General features: G+C 41.0%; 1 protein-coding gene across 1 annotated transcript in view; it reads left to right on the forward strand.

Moving 5' to 3' along the window:
- Nucleotides 1-1376: 1376 nt before the first annotated feature.
- Nucleotides 1377-22891, forward strand: part of gabrb1 (gamma-aminobutyric acid type A receptor subunit beta1) — a 76110-nt gene continuing 54595 nt past the window's right edge. Inside the window, exons 1-3 of the mRNA XM_030044970.1 lie at nucleotides 1377-1456; nucleotides 1565-1656; nucleotides 1769-1836. Coding sequence (XP_029900830.1) covers nucleotides 1377-1456; nucleotides 1565-1656; nucleotides 1769-1836 — 240 coding nt within the window. The remainder of the gene's footprint in view (nucleotides 1457-1564; nucleotides 1657-1768; nucleotides 1837-22891) is intronic.

A 22891-nucleotide genomic window follows, 5' to 3' on the forward strand; every position in this document is an offset into this window, starting at 1 on the left:
GTAACATGGAGATTATACAGTATCTTTGCCCATCTCTGCTTGGATTTGTTTGAGAACCAGTTTTAGAGCATCCTAACCACTAACCATGCTGCTGCACTTTTGAAGCTGGGCATCACTTGGTTCTTTGTACTGAGCTCAGCTTAAACTGGAAAACACTCCATGGTTAAAAGCACTGCAAACAAACAACACATTTTTGCATCAAACTCCAGTTAGCATTTAAAGAAAACACCTGGTGTTGCCCACCTTTTTTCCATAGGAGCTTTTCCCCTACAGTGAATAGATTTCAGCTGATACAGTGGCTTTCTAAGTGGCAGAGGACATGAATTTTTTAACAGTCTTGTCTTGTCATGCATGTACAAACTGTTACTGCCTTACTGTTGATTTTCCCTCAGAGACATTCTGAAACTTCAACCAGCAGACAAGTTATAGACAGGCGACATGATCATCTACTGATTCATGATGCTGATACACACACACACACACACACACACACACACGATTTTCTCAATACTTGAACTGAACCAGATTCGGTAGTCATAATATGATATGATTTACATGTCACTACATCTTATGGCCACTGATTGGAAATAGCCTTGCATTTTTTTTTACACCTCAGCAACTAAAATCAATTTACTGAATTAGTGAAAATTCTGCTTATATAATCATGGGGTTAATTACAGAATATTTAGTATTCTTCTCGTGCCATGCAGGAGTCATTTCATTTGCCATGCTATCTTCTCTTCCATTAGTTATTGGTGCGTTGCGTTTTTAATGCATTTTCTGCATTTTTAACAAATAATTAAGTTGGTGTGCAGCCCGCCGTGACGCGTGCTGCTGAATGGGATCTGCTGCCTGGCAGAGCCCAGAAAAATGCGCAGCTCCTCAGACGTGCTTGTGTTGCGCGATGCCCCTCTTCCAGCTGACTAAAGGTGATCGGCGGGAGCCGCACTCGCTGCTTATTTTTTGACAGCTTCAAGTCGAGCAACACGGAAAGACGAGCTCGACGCGAATCTGCTCCGGACACTGCCGTGTCTTGTTGAAACTGCTGGAAGAAGCCTGAGGGGGGTGGGGGGGTGGGGGTCTACCGAGCATATTGATGTAGATGGGATTTGGTCGACTGCATGCATCTACGCCGCTTCATGCGCCAACATCCTCTCTCCAGGTGAAGCGCCTACACCTAGGCATTTTTATTTATTTATTTACTTTCCGTTCACAACATTTTCATCCAAATTCGCGTTTTTGCTGCACTTCGCCACGACGCTTTGATGTGGGTAAAACGACGCGCATGCGTTGGTCTTGGAATAATTGGGCAGCCTGAGACTAACTTACATCCTTGAGATCTTATGTCAAAGTCGTCGGCCTGATCTGATTTAGTGATGTGGACTACTCTGGACCGCGGACGCTGGGGGATTTGCTATTTGTCCCTGGTGGTGGCCATGGTGTGCGGGGCTCAAAGGTGAGATCCCTTAATAACACAATGTGATGTCTTATTTTAGCCAGGCCCTTAGTCCGCTCCTTCTTTTCATTCCCGACTTTTGAATCCATATGCATTTTCCATCCTCAGCGCCAACGAGCCTAGCAACATGTCATATGTGAAAGCCACCGTGGACAAGCTACTAAAGGGTTATGACATTCGTCTGCGGCCCGATTTTGGAGGTAAACACGTTTTGGGAGCAAAGCCAACAGTGTAGGCTGTGTTCATGACTAACATCTAATGCTTAGCAGGCTGTTGAAATGCTTAATAATGCTCTCATATTGGATTTCCAAGGTGCCCCTGTGGATGTTGGCATGAGCATAGACATCGCCAGTATTGACATGGTGTCGGAAGTCAACATGGTAAGTTACCGTATACATTCTGTCACTGAAACATACAGCAGCCTACGGTACAGCGCAGCGCAAGCTGGTGCAAGTAGTGAAAAACACGTGACGCAAGTTATCGGGCTAGTTTTCCCCTCTCATCGTTCGCCAGTGCTGTCTCCATCAGATGGAGACACTAGAAATCCCTTCCAGTCCGTTTCACCCTTAGCTTGGTGCAGCGCCGCTCCTGAAGGAAACTAAAAAGATTCACACGCCCCCTCCCTCCTCCTCCTCCTTTCAGCACCATGGAGAGATCCGCAATGTGTCAAAGCCACTCCGTATGCATCAACTACTTCCCCACGGTGTCACAACCGGTTGAGGCTGAGTTACAACGAGGGAGAGGGAGAGAGACAGAGGATGACAGGCAGTGTGTGTGTGTGTGTGTGTGTGTGTGTGTGTGTGTGTGATAGAGAGAGAGAGAGAGAGAGAGAGAGAGAGAGAGAGATGGGATGTTTCACCACTGTTAAGTTATTCCGTGCACGCGTCCGCAGCCTCTGAAAGGCGTGGAGAGCTCGATGTCGAGAGAAAAACCTCAGTCTACACTATCTGAGGATTGGGTGGGTGGGGGTGGGGGGTTGGCGGGTATAGAGGAACAAAACTGAAAAAGACGAGGGGATCTGGTGGGTATGTTTAGGCTGTTGTTTGGCCTCAGTGCAGTAATTACATAACGTTGTCAGTGACTCAACCAGGAGGAAGGAGGCCCAAAAAAGCCCAGCAGTGACGGCGGAATATGATTTGACCACTTAGAGAGCATTATCAATACTGTGCTGTCAAGGTGCGGAGCGCTTACATCGTGAATCACCATTACACTATCAGTCTCTTTAAGCTGTCATAACATCAGAGCTGGGCCTGCGTGAGGTCAGCGTGCACGCGCACGTGTGTGGGCGCATGCAGAGAAAAGTGTGTGCCTGTGTGAGAGGGAGAGAGAAAGAGAGAGAGAGAGAGGGATGAAAATTCAAGCAGAACCCACTCTTTTTGACACATACAGAATGGTGGCAAATTAAGGGAAAAACCAATATGAAGTGCCTTAGTTAGGTGTTGGGCCACCAGAATAGCTTCAGTGCACCTGGGCATAGATTCTACAAGTCTCTGGAACTACAGGGATGAAAAACCATTCTGCCAAAATATACGGTACACAGAGGGGTATTTGCTGGTAGGGCTCCAGTGCATAAACTCCTGAAAACAAAGATAAATGCACATTTAATAGTTGAGTGGCACTGGTCTATCAAGATGTGGAAAAATGTGATGTGGTCAGATGAATCATCCTTCACCATTTTCTGGACAGGTGAAAGAATACATGTCGCTACAGGTCTGAATGCTGGACCCCCACACTGATGAGGTCCACTTGAGGGGGAGCATCTACCTGGCATGGTTTGGCTCCATTTTTCCCCTTAGAGGGAAAGCTCACTGAAAATCAATACAAATTTATTCAGAGTGATCACCTCTATGCTATGATGAAACATTTTTATCCCAGTGGGAGTGGTTGGTATGACAATGCCCCCATCCACAGGGCATGAGGGCTCACTGACTGGTCTGATCAGGGTTAAAATTATATAAATTATATGCTATGGCCTTCACAGTCAACAGATCTCAATCGAGGTGAAGACATATGGGAGGTCTTGGACCAGCGTGTTAGACAGTGATTTCCACCGCCATCATCAAGCAGCAAATGAGGGAATATCTTTTTGGAGGATTGGAGCTCCATCCCTCCAGTAGTGTTCCAGAGACTTGGAAAATCCATGCCTGAAAATGTATGAAACTGTTCTGGTGGGTTGTAGTTGCCCAATGCCTTAATAAGTCAATTTATGTTTTTTTTTTTTCTGTCTGTATTCTTGAACGGCTGCTGCTTGGCTGTAGGAGTCTAGTTAACGTCTATTAATTCTTTTATTATATAACGCTACAGAGTTTAGATGCTGGAGCACTTGGGAATCTTTGATGGGTTCCAGTGGCTCCTGGTGAGGTTCTACCAGTTGTCAAGGTGTTCTTAGTGGTCTTTGAGGGAGTTTTGGGGGTCCTTGGAGTTGGTTCTTGGAGTCCATGAGATGGTTCTGGGAATCCCTTAGGGAATGCTGTTGCTGAGGTGGTTCCTGTGGTCATTGAGGGAGTTTCACTAGAACTTGACGTAGCTCAAGGTATCCTTGTTGGAGTTACTGCAGTACTTATAAGTGGCTGCACTTCTCGCCTCCCCTTATTCGTTTTAGACACTTGCAAAAATAAATAAATAAATAAATAAAAACATAGCAAAAAGCAATATTTCAAAGACATTAATTGGTTATGTTATTGTGATTGTGTGTGTTTATTGTGGTGTGTTACTTGTGATTTGTTGTCTTATTTAGTGTTTGATATAACCTCTGTGTTGATACTTTGTCAGCTGCTTTATGTGTGGCTATAAGTAATCTGATATTGAAGCATATGACTCAATTTGTCTTGTGGTCTATGTTTTATGGGACTGTAATTTAGCTGTTTATGTTATGCTGTGTGTGTTGGTATGCTACAAGCTTGTGTGCTGCCATGCTGCATGATTTCCCCTTTGCTGTTACTGTTAAATTGCTGTGTGCCATTTCTGCTTTATTGTGCCCTTATGTGCTTATTTTTATAAACCATCAACCTGCCCATAGACTGCAGCTGAAAATTAGCCAGCATGGCTATAATGGACCCAAGGGTTTATGTTAATTAATGTGCATTTTCCCTTCTTAAATAAAATTAACATAAAATGTAAGTACAGTATAAATGACCATACATAAATTACAGTCATTATGTTATTGATTATGATTATTCATTAAATTTAATCAATTATCTTTAGTATAAGTATTATAGTATTATTATACTATTACTACTGACACTACTATTACTAAAGTTATTTTCATTGACTATAAAACATGTAATTCCAGTTATGAAAAGGCTTTTTTTGTACAGTTGGGTTTTGAGAATTGAAATGAAATAAAACAGAAGACACTTATTTAGCATGTCTAATTTCCTCAGGCAAGGCATACTAAATGAAATAACAATACAATAGATCACCTACAAAAATCCTCTCCTTTGGACAAAGTCTTATCAAACTAATCTCATGTAAATCTAGTTGAAGCCTCCCGGTTTTATCCACTACATTATTGTTGAAATGTACAATCACAGTTGCAAAAGACCCATATGTGAGTTATGCCCTGGCAGTGGTTTGCATGGTGTGTTCTGCTGCACACCCTCAAAGTAGAATAATGTGTGTGTCAGACCGGTCCACATGCAGAACCGCCAGTGGAGTTTGCTCTGCGTATGTGTGGGTATGGCTGTATGTGTTTCATATACTGTATGTGTTTCAAGGCTAGCATAATAGTCAGTCGTTCTTCAGTTTGTCCGGGCAGCAAACCAGCTTCCCTGTGGCAGGACTTGGCAGGGCCATGAATATGATGCTGTTAAACATTACCCTTCACGTTGCTTACAGAGTTTCATATAAGGTTCATTTGAAATGGTTTTTGAAGACTGATACTGGTGCCAGTATTTTCAGCCCGAGGCTGATGATAGTGAACGTTTTGTTTTGAATCTGAGTGTTTTTTAAATTTGGACATTTTTTAGACTAAGAAATGGGATAACAATTAGGTGAATAATGATTCAGTGTTTCTCCTAGAATATTATTCTTCTCAGGGTGGAAATGTCTTGGACACAACGTTTAAACCATCAGTGGACGCTAAAATGCTCCATTGAAAGCCATACTAATGAAATTCCTTCTAGATGGGTGAGCAGCTCCTTGAGGCAGGTTTAGGCAGGCTTCTTGAAGCTGTTAAGTAAAAATAGTAATTAAAATGAATTCACCACCTATGGTCAGAGAAGAATCTCTATCATGTTGGAGGATGACATGACTTTTTTATTTTAATAAAAAGCCAACAGCAAAACAAAAAACTGCTAGAACATAATGTGCACTGTAGTTACATCAAAACGAGCTATTTGTATGTATTTATGTATATATGTATCTCTTCCATCAGAAGTACTGACAGAAGACAATTTAAAGGAAAAACTATAAGAAAACATAAACTTTCTGGTGTTGAGCCACCACAAGTGCCTGGAACAGCTTCAGTGCACCTTAGCATAGATTTTCCAAGTCTCTGGTATGCTACTGGTGCGATGGAGCTCCATTCTTCCATAAGCTATTCCCTCCTTTGGTATTTTGATAATGGTGGTGGAAAACACTGTCTAACATGTTGGTCCAAGACCTCCAATATGCATTCAGCTGGGTTGAGATCTGTTGACTGTGAAGGCCATAGCATATGATTTACATAATTTTAATCCTCATCAGACCAGTCAGTGAGCCCTCATGCTCTGTGGATAGGGGCATTTTCATACCAGTCACTCCCATCAGGATAGAAATGTTTCATCATAGCATAAAGGTGATTACTCTGAATAAATTTGTATTGATTTTCAGTGAGCCTTCCCTCTAAGGGGACAAGTGGAGCCAAACCATGCCAGGTAGATGCTCCCCCTCAAGTGGACCCCGTCACTGTGGGGGTCCAGCATTCAGGCCTGTAGCACAACACATGTTCTCTCCCACCCTGTCCAGGATGATTCATCTGACCACATCACATTTTTCCATATCTCCGTAGACCAGTGCCACTCAACTGTTAAATATGCATTTGCCTTTTTAATGAGGGGTTTATGCACCGCAGCCCTAATATAATATCCCTTTCTATGTAGTTGTTGACACTCTGGCAGTCTGATCACATCCTACACTGACATTGCCAGTCACCTGAGGAAGAGTCACTCTTTTTTCCTTGCATATATCACTAATGTGCAAGCATCATAGTCATTGAATGTGCACTTTCGACTGCAATTTATTTTGTGATGTCTTCCATATAGATATGTTTGTTTGTTTTAGTCATTGTTCCAGGTTGAAATACTCGCTGGTTAAACCAGTCATTATGACTGAAGCTCCTGCCGTCTGTGCCCTAATAATGAGCCCTCTTTCAAAGTCACATAGAACTTTTCTCCTTCTTGCCATCTTGATCCAAAATTGAGGTCAGCTGGCCCTGTTCAACATTTTTATACATGGTAGAACATGATGGGATGCTTAATTGTTTCATGCAGAACACCTGTATGGATGCATTTGCACTCATGCTTTTCCACTCATTTTACTCAAGTTTTTCCTTTAATCTGTATCCTGTTCGTTTGATTTATGGTGGTGTGTACTTGGCAGGTTTTTGCTCTTTAAGCAAGATGTCACTCTCACTTATTGTGCCTTTTCAGCTCAAAATAGAATAGAATGGGTCCTTGAGGGGTTCTGATTTGGCAATGAGCAGGCGAGATGTGCATTTGAAGGCCTCCTGTTCAATTAATCCATTTCTACTTTAATCTATTTCTATCTCTAAAACATCACACTAGAACTACATTGTACGTAGCCAGAAAAGCCTTGAGAAGCATCCTGTCCATTAAATGAGCAACTCGAAATAAAAGCAAACTTCCACACAAGCTCCAATAACACGGCCTAGCACAAGCATATCTGGAATGCTAGCAGTTAGGGGTGTGCCAAGGCACCACTATTTGTATTTGTTTTGGGGCAAACTAATTCAGATTCAGATTCGGGAAAAAAAGTGGGGATGACTTAAACTGGAAGTTTTTTTTTGTTTGTTTGTTTGTTTTATCATTGGATTTTAACCACAAATAAATATAAAAAGAGTGAAATTCCTGCTTATTAAAACTATATAGGTTTAGGGAACACATTCTAATACCGATAATCCTGAAGAAAAGACCTCTCCTGTCATGATGAATTTAAAGACCTCTCCTCACCGCTGCCTCCATTTTGCCACTTTGTAGCAGGTCCATTACTATGGCTGCCTCCACCATCGCCATATTTGTTGTTGTTTGAAACTTTTGACTCTGAGCTGCCCTCTAGTGGATTTATTGCTTAACATCCATGCTAATGGAAAGGACACTGGAAAGTATGTGGGCATGAGTTACATAATTTGAAACAGATATATTTTCAATAAGGTAAATTGACTGCATTTCTATAGCGCTTTTCTAGTCTACTGACTACTGACTACTCAAAGCAAAGGTGCCTAGCTGTCCATCAAGAGCAGTGAGGGGTTCAGTATCTTGCTCAAAGCCACTTCAACACACTCTGTAGGAGCTGGGGATTGAGCGGGAAGCTATCGATTACCAGACGACCGCTTTTGATCTGGATCGTACTGTGCCTTGTGGTTATTGTGTGTCTGTCACCCAGTTGCTTTTATGCCGAAAACATTAACCAACCTCTCTGCATTTGGCTACATTGTCCCCAGTAGAACCTGGCTAACATACCAGTGAAGCGGGCTGAGATACTAGCCCATTTTAAAAACCTAAAAGCTTTTCTCCAGGAAACACACCTGAAAAAGCAGTCAACTTTAGACAAGGGAAATCCAGGATACAGGATATCTTTCATTCAAATTTCAATTCTAAGGAAAGGGAAACACACATTTTAATTCATAAAAAGATTCTGTTCACCTCAGATGAGACAGTCTTGGGCAGAAGTTAAACTTAGCCAAACTCATTGCCTCCAAGTTGGACATTATTATGACAGACATCATCTTAATGGATAAGACAGGCTTCTTCCTGGCCCGCCATTCTTTCACCAACGTCCACTGAGTACTTGATGTTGTTCACTCTTCCACATTCCTGGAGATCCCTGAAATGATTTCCATGGATGTGGAGAAGGCGTTCTCCGCATCCATGGAGTGCAGTGGTTACAAACAAACTATGTTCACAGTTTTTTTTTTACTACTTTCAAGGGGTACAAGACAGGGATTCACCCTTAGTCCACGTCCAACTCTTAAATCCTCAGCACTCTTTCAACATATTCACAGAGGAGGCATAAAGCACAGGGTTTTCCTATATGCTGATGACCTTTTATTATTCAAATCGGACCCAGTGTCAACTGTTTGGCATATAGTGGAGACCTGACACAGCTTTGGTACCTTCTCGGGGTATAAATTGAACCTTTTGAAGAGTGTATGTTTCCCTGTCAATAATGTTGCCCTACAGATAGAACACACAACTTTGCCCTTTCGCATGTCTAAACCTGGTTTTAAGAATCTCAGCAGTAATATTACTTTAACCTTTTCTGGTCATGGAAGATAATAATTTTACACCACTGATTGGTAAAATGAAACACGGTTTCCATAGATGAAGCACCCTTTGTTTATCCCTGGCAGATAGAATTACATGCATAAACATGAATATTTCACCAGGGTTAATATCTATTTCAGTGTTTACCTGTTTTCCTTTCAAAGTCCCTTTTTTAAGTCTATAGACAAGCTGATCTTAGCCTTTTTATGGGGAGACAAACATCCCAGAGTACACAAGGAATTTCACAAGGAAAGGATTAGGTCCTCCAAACCTCAGGAACTACTATTGGGCTGCAAAAAATCCCTGACATTGTCCACTGTTTCCACTTTCCCAGTGTGGACTGGTGTCGGTCAGAAACAAATTCCTGCCCATAACTTCACTGCCAGCATTAGTCACAGCTAAGTCACCCTTTCCTTCCTCACAATACACCACATTAAAAAAAATATGGTCTCAGTTTAGACAAAAGTTAAACAGTTTTTTCTATCCAAGGTCCAAATTTCTATCTATCTATCTATCTATCTATCTATCTATCTATCTATCTATCTATCTATCTATCTATCTATCTATCTATCTGTCTGTCTGTCTGTCTGTCTGTCTGTCTGTCTGTCTTATCTATCTATCTTGTCTATCTTATGTATCTTATTGCCTTTTTCCCATATTTTTGAAAGAAATCAAGTGAATTTGCTAAGGTTTCAAAGGGTTAATTCGGTAGACATGGCTACAACATGGCTTCTTTGAATTTCTTGGAGGGCATGACACAAAGACAACTACATAATGAACACAAACCAAAATGGCTTTTCATATCTGAGTCCTGAAATCAAGTGAGTTTTGGGAGCTTAAAGAGAGTTAGTTTGGAGGTCTAGAACATGAGCATGCTTGAAACACACTAGAATAGAATAGAATAGAATAGAATATAATAGAATAGAATAGAATAGAATAGAATAGAATGTATTCCAGGTGAAGAGTAGAAAGTGCATTCTAGGGAAGCTGAGTGCAGCGTACCGTTGACTTTTGAAATGGCAACTTTATTCTTGGTCTGCAAATGGATATTTTGAATTATAAATTGGAAGTCACAGACCTGTATCAGGACAAAGCCTTCTACATTATTTACATTCATAGCATTCATACATAAATCATTTTCACATGAGATACTGAATTTGCCTGAGTAAATATAGACAGCATTTGCGAAGTTAATGATGTGCTGTCATTGTGAGCCCAGGTTCTGAATTGTTTATTAGTTTGGCTTCCAGCTGACAAAAGCTCCTGGGGAAATGGAAGGAGCCCTGTGCCAGTCTGATTGGAGTGTGTTTTCTGTGCCTGCCTGGATGGGTCATTGATTGGGCTTTGGTGCCCTCTCTCTCTGTTTTTGCATCTTAATGATGACACGGATGGGTAGGACTAGTTATTGCTCCATTTGATGGACAGTCTTGGCACAAGATGCTGGTTTTGGAAGAGCCAAGCAAAACCAATAGCCTGCATGGTCACAGGATATATGATGTGTATTCTGTAAGTATGGCTTTTGCTTAAGAAAAAAGAGGTGGTATTTGTCTTTGTGTTTGTCCTCAACTCCATCCTGGGTTAACTGTCAACCTGTGTGAAAAGGATTTGTCTTGGATGAACACTGAATGTTGAATTAGAGATCTTCTTATTCAAGAATGAGCAAAGCCTTACCCCAGTCTTAACTAAACTTTAAAGGGATAGTTAACCCATTTTGAAAAATTTGGTATTACTTCATTTACCTGTGCCCCCATCTGCTATGTAAGCCAGTAGTGGTGCTATGTTTCTCTCATTGTTCCTGAGTGTGCCAATCCTGTCAGTTGATGGGATGTGCATATCTGTAGTATCAGCTCTGCCAGTTGCGGTGCTGGTGTCTTCTGGTTATGTTTTGTTTTCAAAGAAAAAACAATGAAACCAACTCAAAATGGCCAACTCACATGAACAATATTAGTGTAACTAAGAGACTCAATGACAAAAAATGGTTAGATTATGAATGAATATAAATTTTCTTTAGTGTCACGGGATGGACTTCTGGACTTCTGCATTCTGTGAACACAAAGCACTCCCATTCTAGTTTTGCTTTCAAAATATCAACAAGACAAGACCACTAACAAGACCATACAGTTTAATGTTAAAAAAAAAAAAAAAAAAAAAAGTGATGTTAAACCTTCTTTGAGTGGATTAAGGCAAGTACTTTAAAGCAGCTAGCTGGGGGGAAGTCCACCTCAATGGCAGGAGGCTAACAGTTAGCATTTGGAGCATCCAGCCAGTATCCAGCACTCAGTAATAATGCCAGGAAGATAGCACTACTACTGTCCTACAGAACAAGCAAGGGAAATAATATCAAATTTTTCAAAATGGGTGGATTATCCCTGTGGAAGGTTTAGTGGGCTGAACCTAACCCTAAACAAGTTGTTTTCAAGTGTTAATTTGTCTTACTGTCACCGAATTCAGTTCATTGTTGAGGAATTAATATTCACAGTTTGTGTTCACTGCATGTGGCCCACTTAATATGTAGTTGTGCTTGCTACACAAAAGTAGAGGAGAACTTCTAGATAAATTTAATACACTGTCTTTTTGTGCCTTTATAGGACAGGCCTCAGTCATCTGACCCACCAGAGGCCAGTTCTCAGTCACCTCTCATCTTGCTCTCTTTGCACTCCTGTTTTGAAGGGGTACATTTCATTCTGCTCCCGTTTGAGTGAAGAAACCACCTATCATAACCACACAGTTGCAGTTCATTTTATAGCACCTTAATCCTGTACAAGAAAACATGACTGAGTCACTCACCTGACAAACTCCCTTCCCTCTGTTCTGACTGGAGGGTCAGTCTTTTCTGATCATCTCTCACTGGGTGTGTCATGCTTCTGACAGGAAGTTGATTTGGAGGTCATATACTATGCCATTAGGAACGTGGCCACGGGCTTTGGCTGTCTGCTTCAGTGGTTCAGTGGAGGTGATGAAATGCAACAACCTCTCTGATAAGAAAGGGTTTGGAAGGAAGAGCTTCTCAGGGTTCAGTCTGTGCAGGCTAACATGAGCCATAGTGTTACCTTACTGGTCTCTGATGCCTTGATTTCACCCGCAATAACCTTGGTAAACAATCTTATTTTGTTTTATTTCATTTACAGGGATAATGAACATTAATAAACATTTCTGTGAATGTACCACAATCACCCAGAATTAATTTAGTATGTTTTAACATGTCACAAGTGATGTCTTTTTTTCTTTTTTAAGAGTATGTGCAACTTACAGACTCCAGAACAGACCCTTCCAAGACACGCCCATACCAGACCCAGACAAGAGGAAAAGTGAGGGGATTGCTTGTGATATATGATCAAATCATCTTGCAACACTCCATTAACAGACAAATAAAATGTTATTACATTTTGCAGTTTTTTAAAGTTTAGCATAAAGTCATGAAAATTAAACGTGTTGTGAGGTTACAAAGCCGGAGTTTCCATGCACCTTAAGCAGCATAGAGCATATAGTAGAATGAAGCCAGATGAAAACCATGAAGCACACTGCACACAAATAAAACTAACAAATAACAAATAAATATTATTGCAGTTAACCAGGAGTTAAGCAAGAGTGTCGTTTCCTCAGTGGGATGATGCAGTTCCCTCTCCTCTAGCAGTGCCACATGCCGCATCCTAACGGAGCCTCTAATCTGACCAGGTAAATTTTTGCAACTCACACAGAGTTGCATCTTTTGTCAGACTTGCCAAGGTCAGGAAGTTATATTTCTTTAAAACTGAGCAGTGGTGGAAGTGATGAGGTTTCTTATTAAGGGTTTGAAGTATTTGTTTATACAGTAGTGGTTTCAGTGTTGTGTAATTAGCCTGTGAGCAGCTCGTTAAACAGTGGGTAATGTGAGGGACGATTGAACACATGTACATCTTAGCAGATTGAGTTGACATGTTGTTCCTGAATTGCAGTTCCTGATTTTTTTTTTTTTCCTGAGCCTTGAGGGAGAAATGGAGAGATTGGAGTCAGTCATAATTCTGAGATACATAAACTCTGTTACTATTTGTAGCTTTTGTTCTGAAACATAAACATCTGATTCAACATTTTTGTCTTGTTGAAGAACATGTTTATTAATCTGCCTCAAACACACTCCAAAGTAGCATGTTACAGAATCAGAACCAGAATCAGAAATACTTTATTGATCGCCAAGGGGAAATTGGGTACTGATTTGGTTGTATTGCAAATTTGTTTAAGTTTCCATGACCTCCTAGACAACTATGCTTTGCCACAGGCCTTCATGCTAAATTTTAAATTGCTGATGTAAAATCAGCTATATATATGTATATGCATAGCTGTTTTCTTTTTCATTTTGCCCGTTCTAGGATGTAACCCATGTCCTATACCAATATGAGCTGGCATGATGATGAAAAGATAGACGTGAGTAACAGTAACAAAAGGTCTGTGTTCGTCCCCAAAACATTTCAGTTACAGTATGTTTTTGAGTTTTGACTGAATTCAGGTGTCTCCTCAAGTATCAGTCAAGTGAGCTGTCTTCCTTTTCATTGTTGTGTCTCCTTGTCTTCCCTGATAACCCCGGCTAAGCCAAGCTGCCATGGGGCAAAAAAATATGACAGACTGTGTTACATGTGAGGTGGAGGGGGGAAATCATATTTGGGACATTACCAGCTGTCATAGCCAAAGACAGGTCCACTCTTCTGGGGTTCATTATCAGCTGAACTTTCCTTGATGCTGTAAGTAGTGGAGGACTGGTGTGGTTTTGGAGGTACTACGAAAATAAAGGCACAGTCACAGGGGATGCTTAACGAAATGAAAGCCACCTTCTTTCATGTTTGTCCATCACTAGACAGACTTCACAACTCTTTAGATTAGTCTTTGGCCTCTGGAGCTGTGGTGGTTTCCCTAGCTCTGCCAGCACTTTCTTGCCAACAGCATAAGAAACACTAGAATTAGTCATCCAGTTGTGATTTGTTACTATCACAGGCTATATTACTGTTGGTTTAACGTAATTAATGACTGAGTTGTACCATAAGGTGTAAAATGTCAGCTTGACTTAAAACTGAGACAAGTGGTGGTCAAAGAAGCACAACAGAGGTACAATATTTTTTCATTCATGTAATTATGTAGTTTTGTCTTTGTAATGTTGCTTCTGCACCTACAGAACAGTTTCCTGTGTGCACTGTAGGACCTTCCAACCTCCATCTCTGGTAGTAGCTTCCCACTGTGTTCACATGCACATTCTATTTACAGGGTGTCCATAAAGTCTCTTTACAATTTAACAAATTTATTACAAAAGCAAATGAATAGACAAATCTGTGGAAATTATTACAAAATGAGGAGTAGATAGTGAAGTTTTTTTTTTTTTTTTTTGCCTCATTTAATACACATCTATATGGGCACCATTAGTTGCATGAAGCACATCAAGACGGTACTCAATTTCTTTCCATATTCGCTGTAGCATAGCCTCATCAATGGTGGCAATGGCATCTGTGATCTTTTGCTTCAGGTCGTTGAAGTCCCGTATCTTTGTTCGATACACAATATCTACACGAAAAACTTTGATAACCACTGAGTACATAGAACAAATCTGATTAACAGATCTCATCAATTGCTTTTGTAATAGATTTTTAAAATTGTATAAGACTTTGTGGACACCCTGTATGTTCAGGATAGTCAGATGTTCTGCACATTTCCATTAAGTAACGAACCCAGTAGGAAAACTATAGAACCTTAGACTGTGTGTGTGTGTGTGTGTTTGTATGAAACAACTGGTAAGCTTCATGCATGACTGAGTCTTGTATTCGGAGTACCAGTGTGCATGTTAATGCAGACTTGCAGTCTCCTAAGATGTTGGATACGGCATTATACCACAAGGTCTTCTTCCACTGCAATGGTACCAAACCTTTCACCATTTCTTTGCCACTGAAAAACAGGAACGCTGGATTTTGCATTCACTGATGGTCCAGTTCTAGCCTGGATCCAGTCCTTATGAATCACCACAGTCACGTTTTCAAATTTTGTGCCGATTCCTGAGATCCAGAACTGTTTCATTCCTGGAGGTAGGTTTCATCGGGTTCTGATACCAACAGCTATCTAAATTTGAGTATTTCTTCTGTTCTCATTGTTAAGGCATAGATGAATGAAAAAACAAGCAATTAGCCGGTCTAAAAGTTGCTGTGGTGATGCCTGATGATGCATTCAATTAACTGACTATGTTTGGTTAATTGCTTTAATGTTGAGCAGTGGCTCATAGGTGTGACAAGCACTGACTTCATCATCTGATAAAGACATGGCCAGAACTCACTGAATTACAGCAGGATTCGTGGTGTCCAGTTCCAGTTCCACTAGATTTGCTTGATATGTAACAAGAGCCAATAGAACCACGGGGGCAGGGCCTCAGCACCGTTAATCACAGATTGGTTACACACTTTTACATCAATGAAGCAACTGGCAGTGAGAGCTGGTTTGACTAGATGCATTTTGTTGTAAACTGTCAAGCATTTGAGGAAGCCAAGTAGAATAAAAATGGCAACATTGACCAACGATGAGTTCTGATCTCTTATTATTATCTGGTCAAAGAATGACGTTCAGCAGAGTTTGATGGAAGAAAGAGGCAACAAGAGGCTATGTAGGATAATATCACTGCACTCGAGGAACTGGACCACAAGTGTGATCCTGATTAATACTGAGAAAAAATGAAGCTGCATATGTTAAGGTGGAAAAAGGCTCATAGATAAATTATTACCGCATAAATAAATAAGCCTGTCATGGTGAAAATTGGCAGCCTCATTCATTTTCTACACAGCATTTAACATTGTGTCACACTTTGTCAGATTTGGCAGACAAAATGTATTGCTTTATGGCACAAAAAGGAAGTGGGTGCTGTTGTTCTGGCTGGAAAAATACATAGTATATTGCATAAAGTTAATTGTCTTCCTTTCTGTCTTCAGAGAAGAGAAAATTCGCAAATTGGCCACTGTCCCTCCCTCTCATTAGAGCATCTCCTTATGAGATGTTGCCATAGTAAGAGGAGCAGCACTGGTTAACTTTCAATATTGAATAACAGTCTAAGCTTGATGTTTGTGAGGCCAGATGTCAAGTGTAGAGGTGAGGTTTTCTTCAGTCTCTAGATGGATTTATAGGAACTCCAACTCCGCCCTCCAACTCATTTGATCAACATAGTGGAGAAGTCTTTATAGCTGCGTTTATGATGTATGTAGTCGACTGACTGATTTATCAGACTCGTGATCAATAGGCGGTGTGCAGTGTTTGACACGAACTATGTCAGCTGGGTTTCAGGGAAGAACTTTGCTTTGAGATGCAGCAGACGTGCCAAGTTCTTACCTCCTTTAGCCCTGGTTGCTTTGGCAGTGCAAGCAACAGCATGCTCTCTTCACACATACTATGGGTGCGTGTGTTTTCCACTTAAGACACAGCACACACCTCTCTCATCCATCTTTTCTCACAACTCTGCATCAAGATATTGTCGTTTAATACTTCATAAACTAACAGCAATAGTAAATCTTATTACACTGTGATGGTTAAATTTTAAGTGATCCGTAGTTCACATGCATAACAAACCATGGGGGGTAGGCTGTATGGATCATGGATGAGCTATATTCTATTTCACCTCTGCTTGCTACATGTAGTACCTTTAAAGAAAGATTTTCATATAAGGTAAAAAACCTTGATATAATGTTCCCACAATACCACACTGCAAACAAGCTGATAACTTGAGATGACCCCAAGAGTTTTAGGTCATTTTCACCTGTAGCATGTTTGTTGTGATTTGAATCAGTGGAATAGGTGATACTTTGTTGCATTCTTAATTTGGTTCAATTTCATTTCACATGGCAATAAATTCAAACAAACCGAAAGGTGTCAACAAAAGCCAAATGGGAGCTGTCAGCCTGCTCATTGATCAGGGTCAGACAGATATCGCTAGGTTGAAAGGCAGAGAAAGGAAATGTTTTCCACCCAGATGTTTTTTCCTCATTACTCACTATATTATATAAACATATTTGGCGGTTCACATTCACACTGCAAATAAACTGCTCCAGAGTTTGTCTGTAACTGTGGGAAGACCACCTCCTCAGCAGGGTCTTGGTTCTGTTTGTTGTGGTCTGTGCCCGAGTGAAATTGCTGGTTTTACGCTTGCCCAAACTAACACTATCATGGGGGTAATGCACCAGAGTTTGATTCAATCAGACTAAACAAGGCAGGTGTGAAAAAGCCTTCAGCTTCTACCTCCTGCTGAAACATGGACAAAGTCATATGGGAGAAGCATCCTCCTTTAGATTTCTCTGAGGAGATTTCCCATGTCACTTTGGCAACAAATCAACCAACCTTGTGCCTGACATTGACATGAGGCTGGCAGACAGGGCCTGTATGCTTGTGAAGCCCTAGTGAACTTGGCAGTTAGCGAACAGATTACAGGGAGATCTCAGATCATTGTCAGGCCTGCACTGGCCTTAGTCATCAGACATCTTGTGCTGTCAGAGGCAACTGGCTGGTGAAGCAAGGCGACAGTGATGCTTTGCTGCTCAGTCGCCTGGGTTCAACTTCTATTCTCCCTCTTGCCATGCTGAGTGATCGGCTGTGGCAATGTTTCTGCCTGAGTGACGCACAGCACTCCGTGGAAAAGGGCTCTTGCATGTATTTGTGTCTGGCAACACATTATTGTTTGTCTTGTGAATGTGCAACGTGCAGTGCAGCAGTAGTTTGCCCATGTACTATGCCAGCATGCACTGGGTCACACTCACAACAGAATGATTAAACTCAATCCCATTGTGGTCCAAATGGCCCCATGAGGGAATCTCAGAAATAGCATAGCCATCTCGATAAAATGTGTTTCTCCATGGGTTTGGTCCCCACTGGTCTCCATCGACAACTGATTTTGATTTAGTTTGAGTCTTAATCTTTTGACTAAAATCCATCTTACTTTTAGTCACATTTAAAGGTTTTTAAGGTGATAAAAACTATTATAGGAATGTTTAGATAATGCTCAATTTGAGCCCCACGTGTCCTCTGGTTAGATCTGAATTATTCAGCCGTTTGCATTTTTATGCCCCGTGTAAAACTAATGATGGGATTCGTTCCAAACTCAGCTCAGAGTGGTGTTTTCACTTGTCTGTTTCTGGTATTTCTCTTTTTTTGTAACAAAAATGTCATGCTTTATCATAGCTTTTATCAATAAACATTTATTTTGTTTGGTTTTGATCTAGTTTTTTTCCTTGAAAAGGTGCCAAGCAGGGGGATCATTCCCCATATATATGGAATACGTAACAGAGTGGAGAGATTGTCTTCAGACAACAGAGAACCAGTGTTACTTTTGTTGACTAAAACTATGACCTTGATTCTCTGAGTGAAAGGACTATCTCCACTCCATTTCAATTCCATATGTACGGGGCATGATCCCCCTGCATGTCAGGGTACGTGGTTAAGAAACATCAGCTTGCCTGGCCACACCCTCTAGTTTAAATATGACGCATTTGTGCTGGCTTGGAATTACTGATTGTTTGATCTCCACCTGAGTCAGAATGCAGTGTGTGCCAATCTGTGTTGTGTTTTGAAAGAAAAGTGTGGTTACGTGTGTGAGTTACAGCACTCAATCCCCTTTGCCTGTTAAACAGTAGTTTGGACGTCTGTCTCTACGAGTAGCCTCCCTGAATTGCTTTTTCCTTTGTTCTGTTTTTCTGTCTCTTCCCTTGCTGGTGGCCTCCCAGTGATGTCTTCCAGCTATGGCAGTTGTGATTCCCCACACCACTGTATTGCTTGTGGTGTAATGAGCTGTTCTTGAAGGGTTCAAGTGGAGGGGGTGAGCCTGATTTTGGGGGCTCTTCTTTGGCCCCACATGCTGTGGTTTTCAGCGATTACACATCTCTTGGTTGGATCGCCATGTGTGCAAACTCTTTGCTTTAGGCTTGCCAGAGCCTGTAGTGGGGACTATGCAAGAGGACTAGGACTAGGGCTGCCTACTCATACCATTAGATGGGTATTTACCACTACATATAGGGCTCACCAGGTGGCTCCCTTGGCCACAGTCCAGGACATCCTGCTGTTCCCGGAAGCCCAGTTGGAGGCACGGAAGTCTGCCCTTACTCTACAAGGTTTGGTGGCAGCAATCAAGGCAGTTTGCATAGGTGAATATGCACTACACGAGGAGGGCTTCTCCATGATGTCCCAGTTTCTTAGAGGTACCCAGAGGCTTACAGTTCACAGAACTGGACCTTCAGTCCCTCCATGGGACTTAGATATAGTCCTTGGTACACTTCAGCATTCCCCCTTTCAGCCCCTTGAGGTTGCTGACTTGAAATGACTTTCCCTTAACAGCTAGCTATAACCTCTGCCAGGGGGATGAGCGAACTCCATGCACTCAGTCAGTTCAGAGTGACTCTTGCAGGTTTTCGCTGGATAGGTAAAATGTAACCTTCCACCCCAATCCACCATTCCTGCTTAAAGTTCCATCAAGCTGTGGTCACTCTCTTCTGGGAGACAAGGAGGTCAGGGCCTTGGCAGAATATATCCAATGCACACAGGCCGTCAGAAGACTGTTCAGCTCTTCATCTGCTTCAACTCTTGTCATTTGGGTAAGCCTTTGTCGAAATCTAGGCTGTCCTGCTGGGTTGTGGACACAATTCAGCAAGTGTAGTGTTCTCAGGTGTGCGTACCCCATTTGGGGTTTGGGCCCACTTGATGTCTAAATGTAGCAGGTAGCCCCTCCTTTGGGGAGCAGGAGCTGGGTGTGACTCATCAGTATGCGACTGGGCCATGCCTCCCTTCCAACATTTGCTGTCTCTCTTGGTCTGCTTAGCACCTGTGGGTTGATCTGAGTGGCCTCTCTGTTCAAAGGTTTGGCCTTTGCGGAACCTTACCTGTGTTCCTTTGGACATCTTATGTCTTGCAGACTAACCTTCCAGCCCTTCTGCCTCTCAGGCTTGGCCTTTGCATCTTGTGGGGCCTTGACCCAGCTAGTTTGTAAATAGTGTACATTTGTAATTAGTTTGTTTATTGCACATTGGTCTGTTGGGCTTGTTGATTACAGTGCCTCCTCAAGAAGTGTCTTGAAGAATTACCCCGTACATATGGAATATGTGATGGAGTGAAGTGATAGTCTTGAGGCAATAGAGAACATATGGTTACATTGTAACTTTGGTTCTCTGTGTGAGAGACTATCTCCTTTTAGGCTGCCCCGGGACACGTTTTGATCAAACTATCATTGACTCAGTGACAGCACAGGTGTTTTATTGGTAGGGCGTAACTGTAGGGCGTGGCTGGGCAAGCTGGTGTGTCTTAAAGCTATATCCACATACCCTGACAAGCAGGAGGATCATTCCCTGTACATTTGGAATGTGAACAGAGTGAAGAGTTAATGTTTGAACTCAGAGAATCAAGGTTACAGTATAACCATACATTTAGTTAAAGTGGTAATACGCAAAATCCATGTTTTGTTGTTTTGTTTTGTTTTTGGTACTAATTGACATGGCATTATTTGTCAAACAGTGTTTGACTTCCTCCTTGGTTCTTGTATTGATGAAGTTTTTGTAGGTGGCAATCTTTTCTATGTCTGGTGGCTATCACTGCTCATAATAACCAGTTCTTGACTGCACAGCCTGGAAACATGACATGCATCATTCAACCTCAGCAGAGGGTTTTTCCCAGGAAAGATCCACAACAGTAAATGTAAAACTTTTTATTAAATGGTATAGATTGAATTATTACTGTATTATGGCAATCAACCTTTTAATACTTAAAATTAAATTCCACCCTAAAACATCACACAGATTTTGTACTTGATTTTGATTCTGATAAATATTGAGTGAATATGCAAGACTCAGAGAAAACATCTAATATAACAGTGTTTCAGTCTTGTGTTTATTTCCATTGGAGCACCTCCAGAAAGTGCTTGCTTAATGCCATCAGAAATAAGAGTCTTGGCTCTCTTGATCTTGCTTTTGGAAAGACTTAAATAGATTTTTTTCTACACAAATATTGACTAAAATGTCCAACATCACAGCAGTAGTTCATCTAAATTCTATTTTAACTTTCTATTGCCTTACAGAAGGTATGATATTGTACCCTGTAATGTAATATAATACAACTGTAACTGCCTGTTCAAATGTGTAAATGATAGCACTTGGGGTTCATGAGTGCTCTTGAGCAAAACCATTCAATCCACTGTTACAGCGATGGCTGCTGAGATTTTGAGCTCTTTCAAGGTCTTTGTTTTGTTTTGGAGAAAATCCCCCTGCCTCCTCCTTGCTCCCCAACACACACACACATAGCCAGGCTGCTTTCGCCTTCACCCCTGCATTGGGCAGTGCTAGTTTGTTGAGTCTGGTGTTAGCAGACTAACAAACATTTCAAGCTGTTGAAGGCACATACTTACTCAGTCAGTTTGGAAAAACATTATCATAGCAAACTAACCACATCCATGGAACTAATAATTGGCTTTTACTGTGTTGTGTATAGCTAATTTAGACTTGTTGCATACAATATGCAGCATAATTAGATACTGTTCATTTAAAAAAAATACTGAAAAACACTTATTTTCTTCTGCTTTGTTCTGCTTTTGAATGGGGCTTAATAAAAATAGCAAATCACTCCACCATAGTGGCTAGTTTGGCCTTTTTCACATGTGCCAGAATGAATAGCTATGCTGGACTGGACTGGGAATTTGCCTCTGTCTTTTCTGAAAGCCCTCTCCAACCACAGCTCTTCCCATTACTCTCTTTTCTCACATTGCTGTCAGCACAGATGCTGATGTACAATGGAGTGTCATCCATGCTTCAATACCTTGATAACTGACAAATTTAAAGGACTATACCAGTGATTTTGCATGTTAAGTGTAATATTTACAAAATGTCTTTAGTTCACGTTTTGCCAGTCCCAAAACAAGGAATCTTATTTTAGAACTCTGATATCATTTTTCCTACTTGTTATCCAGCCGCTGGTTTCCATTCATTCTGCTATAATATGAAAATGAACTTTGTAAGACTTCAAACTTTCTTCACACCAGTATTGCATCACTGTAATAAAGTCATGTACATATATATATATATATATATATACAGACATATCAATTTTGTGGTTTATGAATTTGATAGCCACAGAAACATAACATAAAGTGGCTGTTTCAACCAAAACTTCTTACTTCTTACTTACAATTGAAGGATTTTGATTATATGTTGTGGAATCCTGTATGATTCATCATGATATGCAAAATGGTTTGTTGCAATGTAAAACATGGATACATTAATAGTAAATGGGACAGTCAAAATCACTGGTACAGTCTTTTTAAGTTTTATTGGTGATGTGTAACCATGTTACCATGGCAACCACATTAAAAAGGCTTTGAGTCAGCATCACACTGGTATGTCTTTGCTGATTTTTAAGCACATGAAGATAGCAGTGTGCTGTCTATTGCTTTCTCTTTCCCTGCCTCTTACTTCTCTTTGCATGAACGCATGTCAATCTTAATGTTTACGACCTTTCCATGAGTCTACATGTATGTGCTGTTCTGTACAAATGTGACTGTGTTTTCATAATATAAATAAAGCACAAACTACCTACTGTATGTAACATAACGACTGCCTTTTCTCTTAGAAAAAGCCTTTCCTCAAGGCTCAAAAAAGCTTGCTGCTGCCAGAGCCAATCAACAGCATCAGCAGACAGGCAATAAGTAGCTTACCAGCTGTTGATGAAAATATGTACACTGCCCTCACTCCCACCACCATGTATGTTTGTGTTAAACTGGCAAGCCAACTAATAAGATTACATGCTAGTCAATGGATTTGATAGCTTTGTCTATTTGGAGTCATTTAATCCACCTTAATAAATGCTACTAACTACTTTGTGAATGCTTTGCCACAAGGTTATCTTTGCCAAAGCAGACAAATTATTGGGGCCCAATATTATTTTTGTCAAATCAACACCAGTTTTACAGGCTATTGTACTTGCATTGTATTGT

This window comes from Myripristis murdjan, chromosome 22, assembly GCF_902150065.1.
Source record: "Myripristis murdjan chromosome 22, fMyrMur1.1, whole genome shotgun sequence".
NCBI classification, from domain to species: Eukaryota; Metazoa; Chordata; class Actinopteri; order Holocentriformes; family Holocentridae; genus Myripristis; species Myripristis murdjan.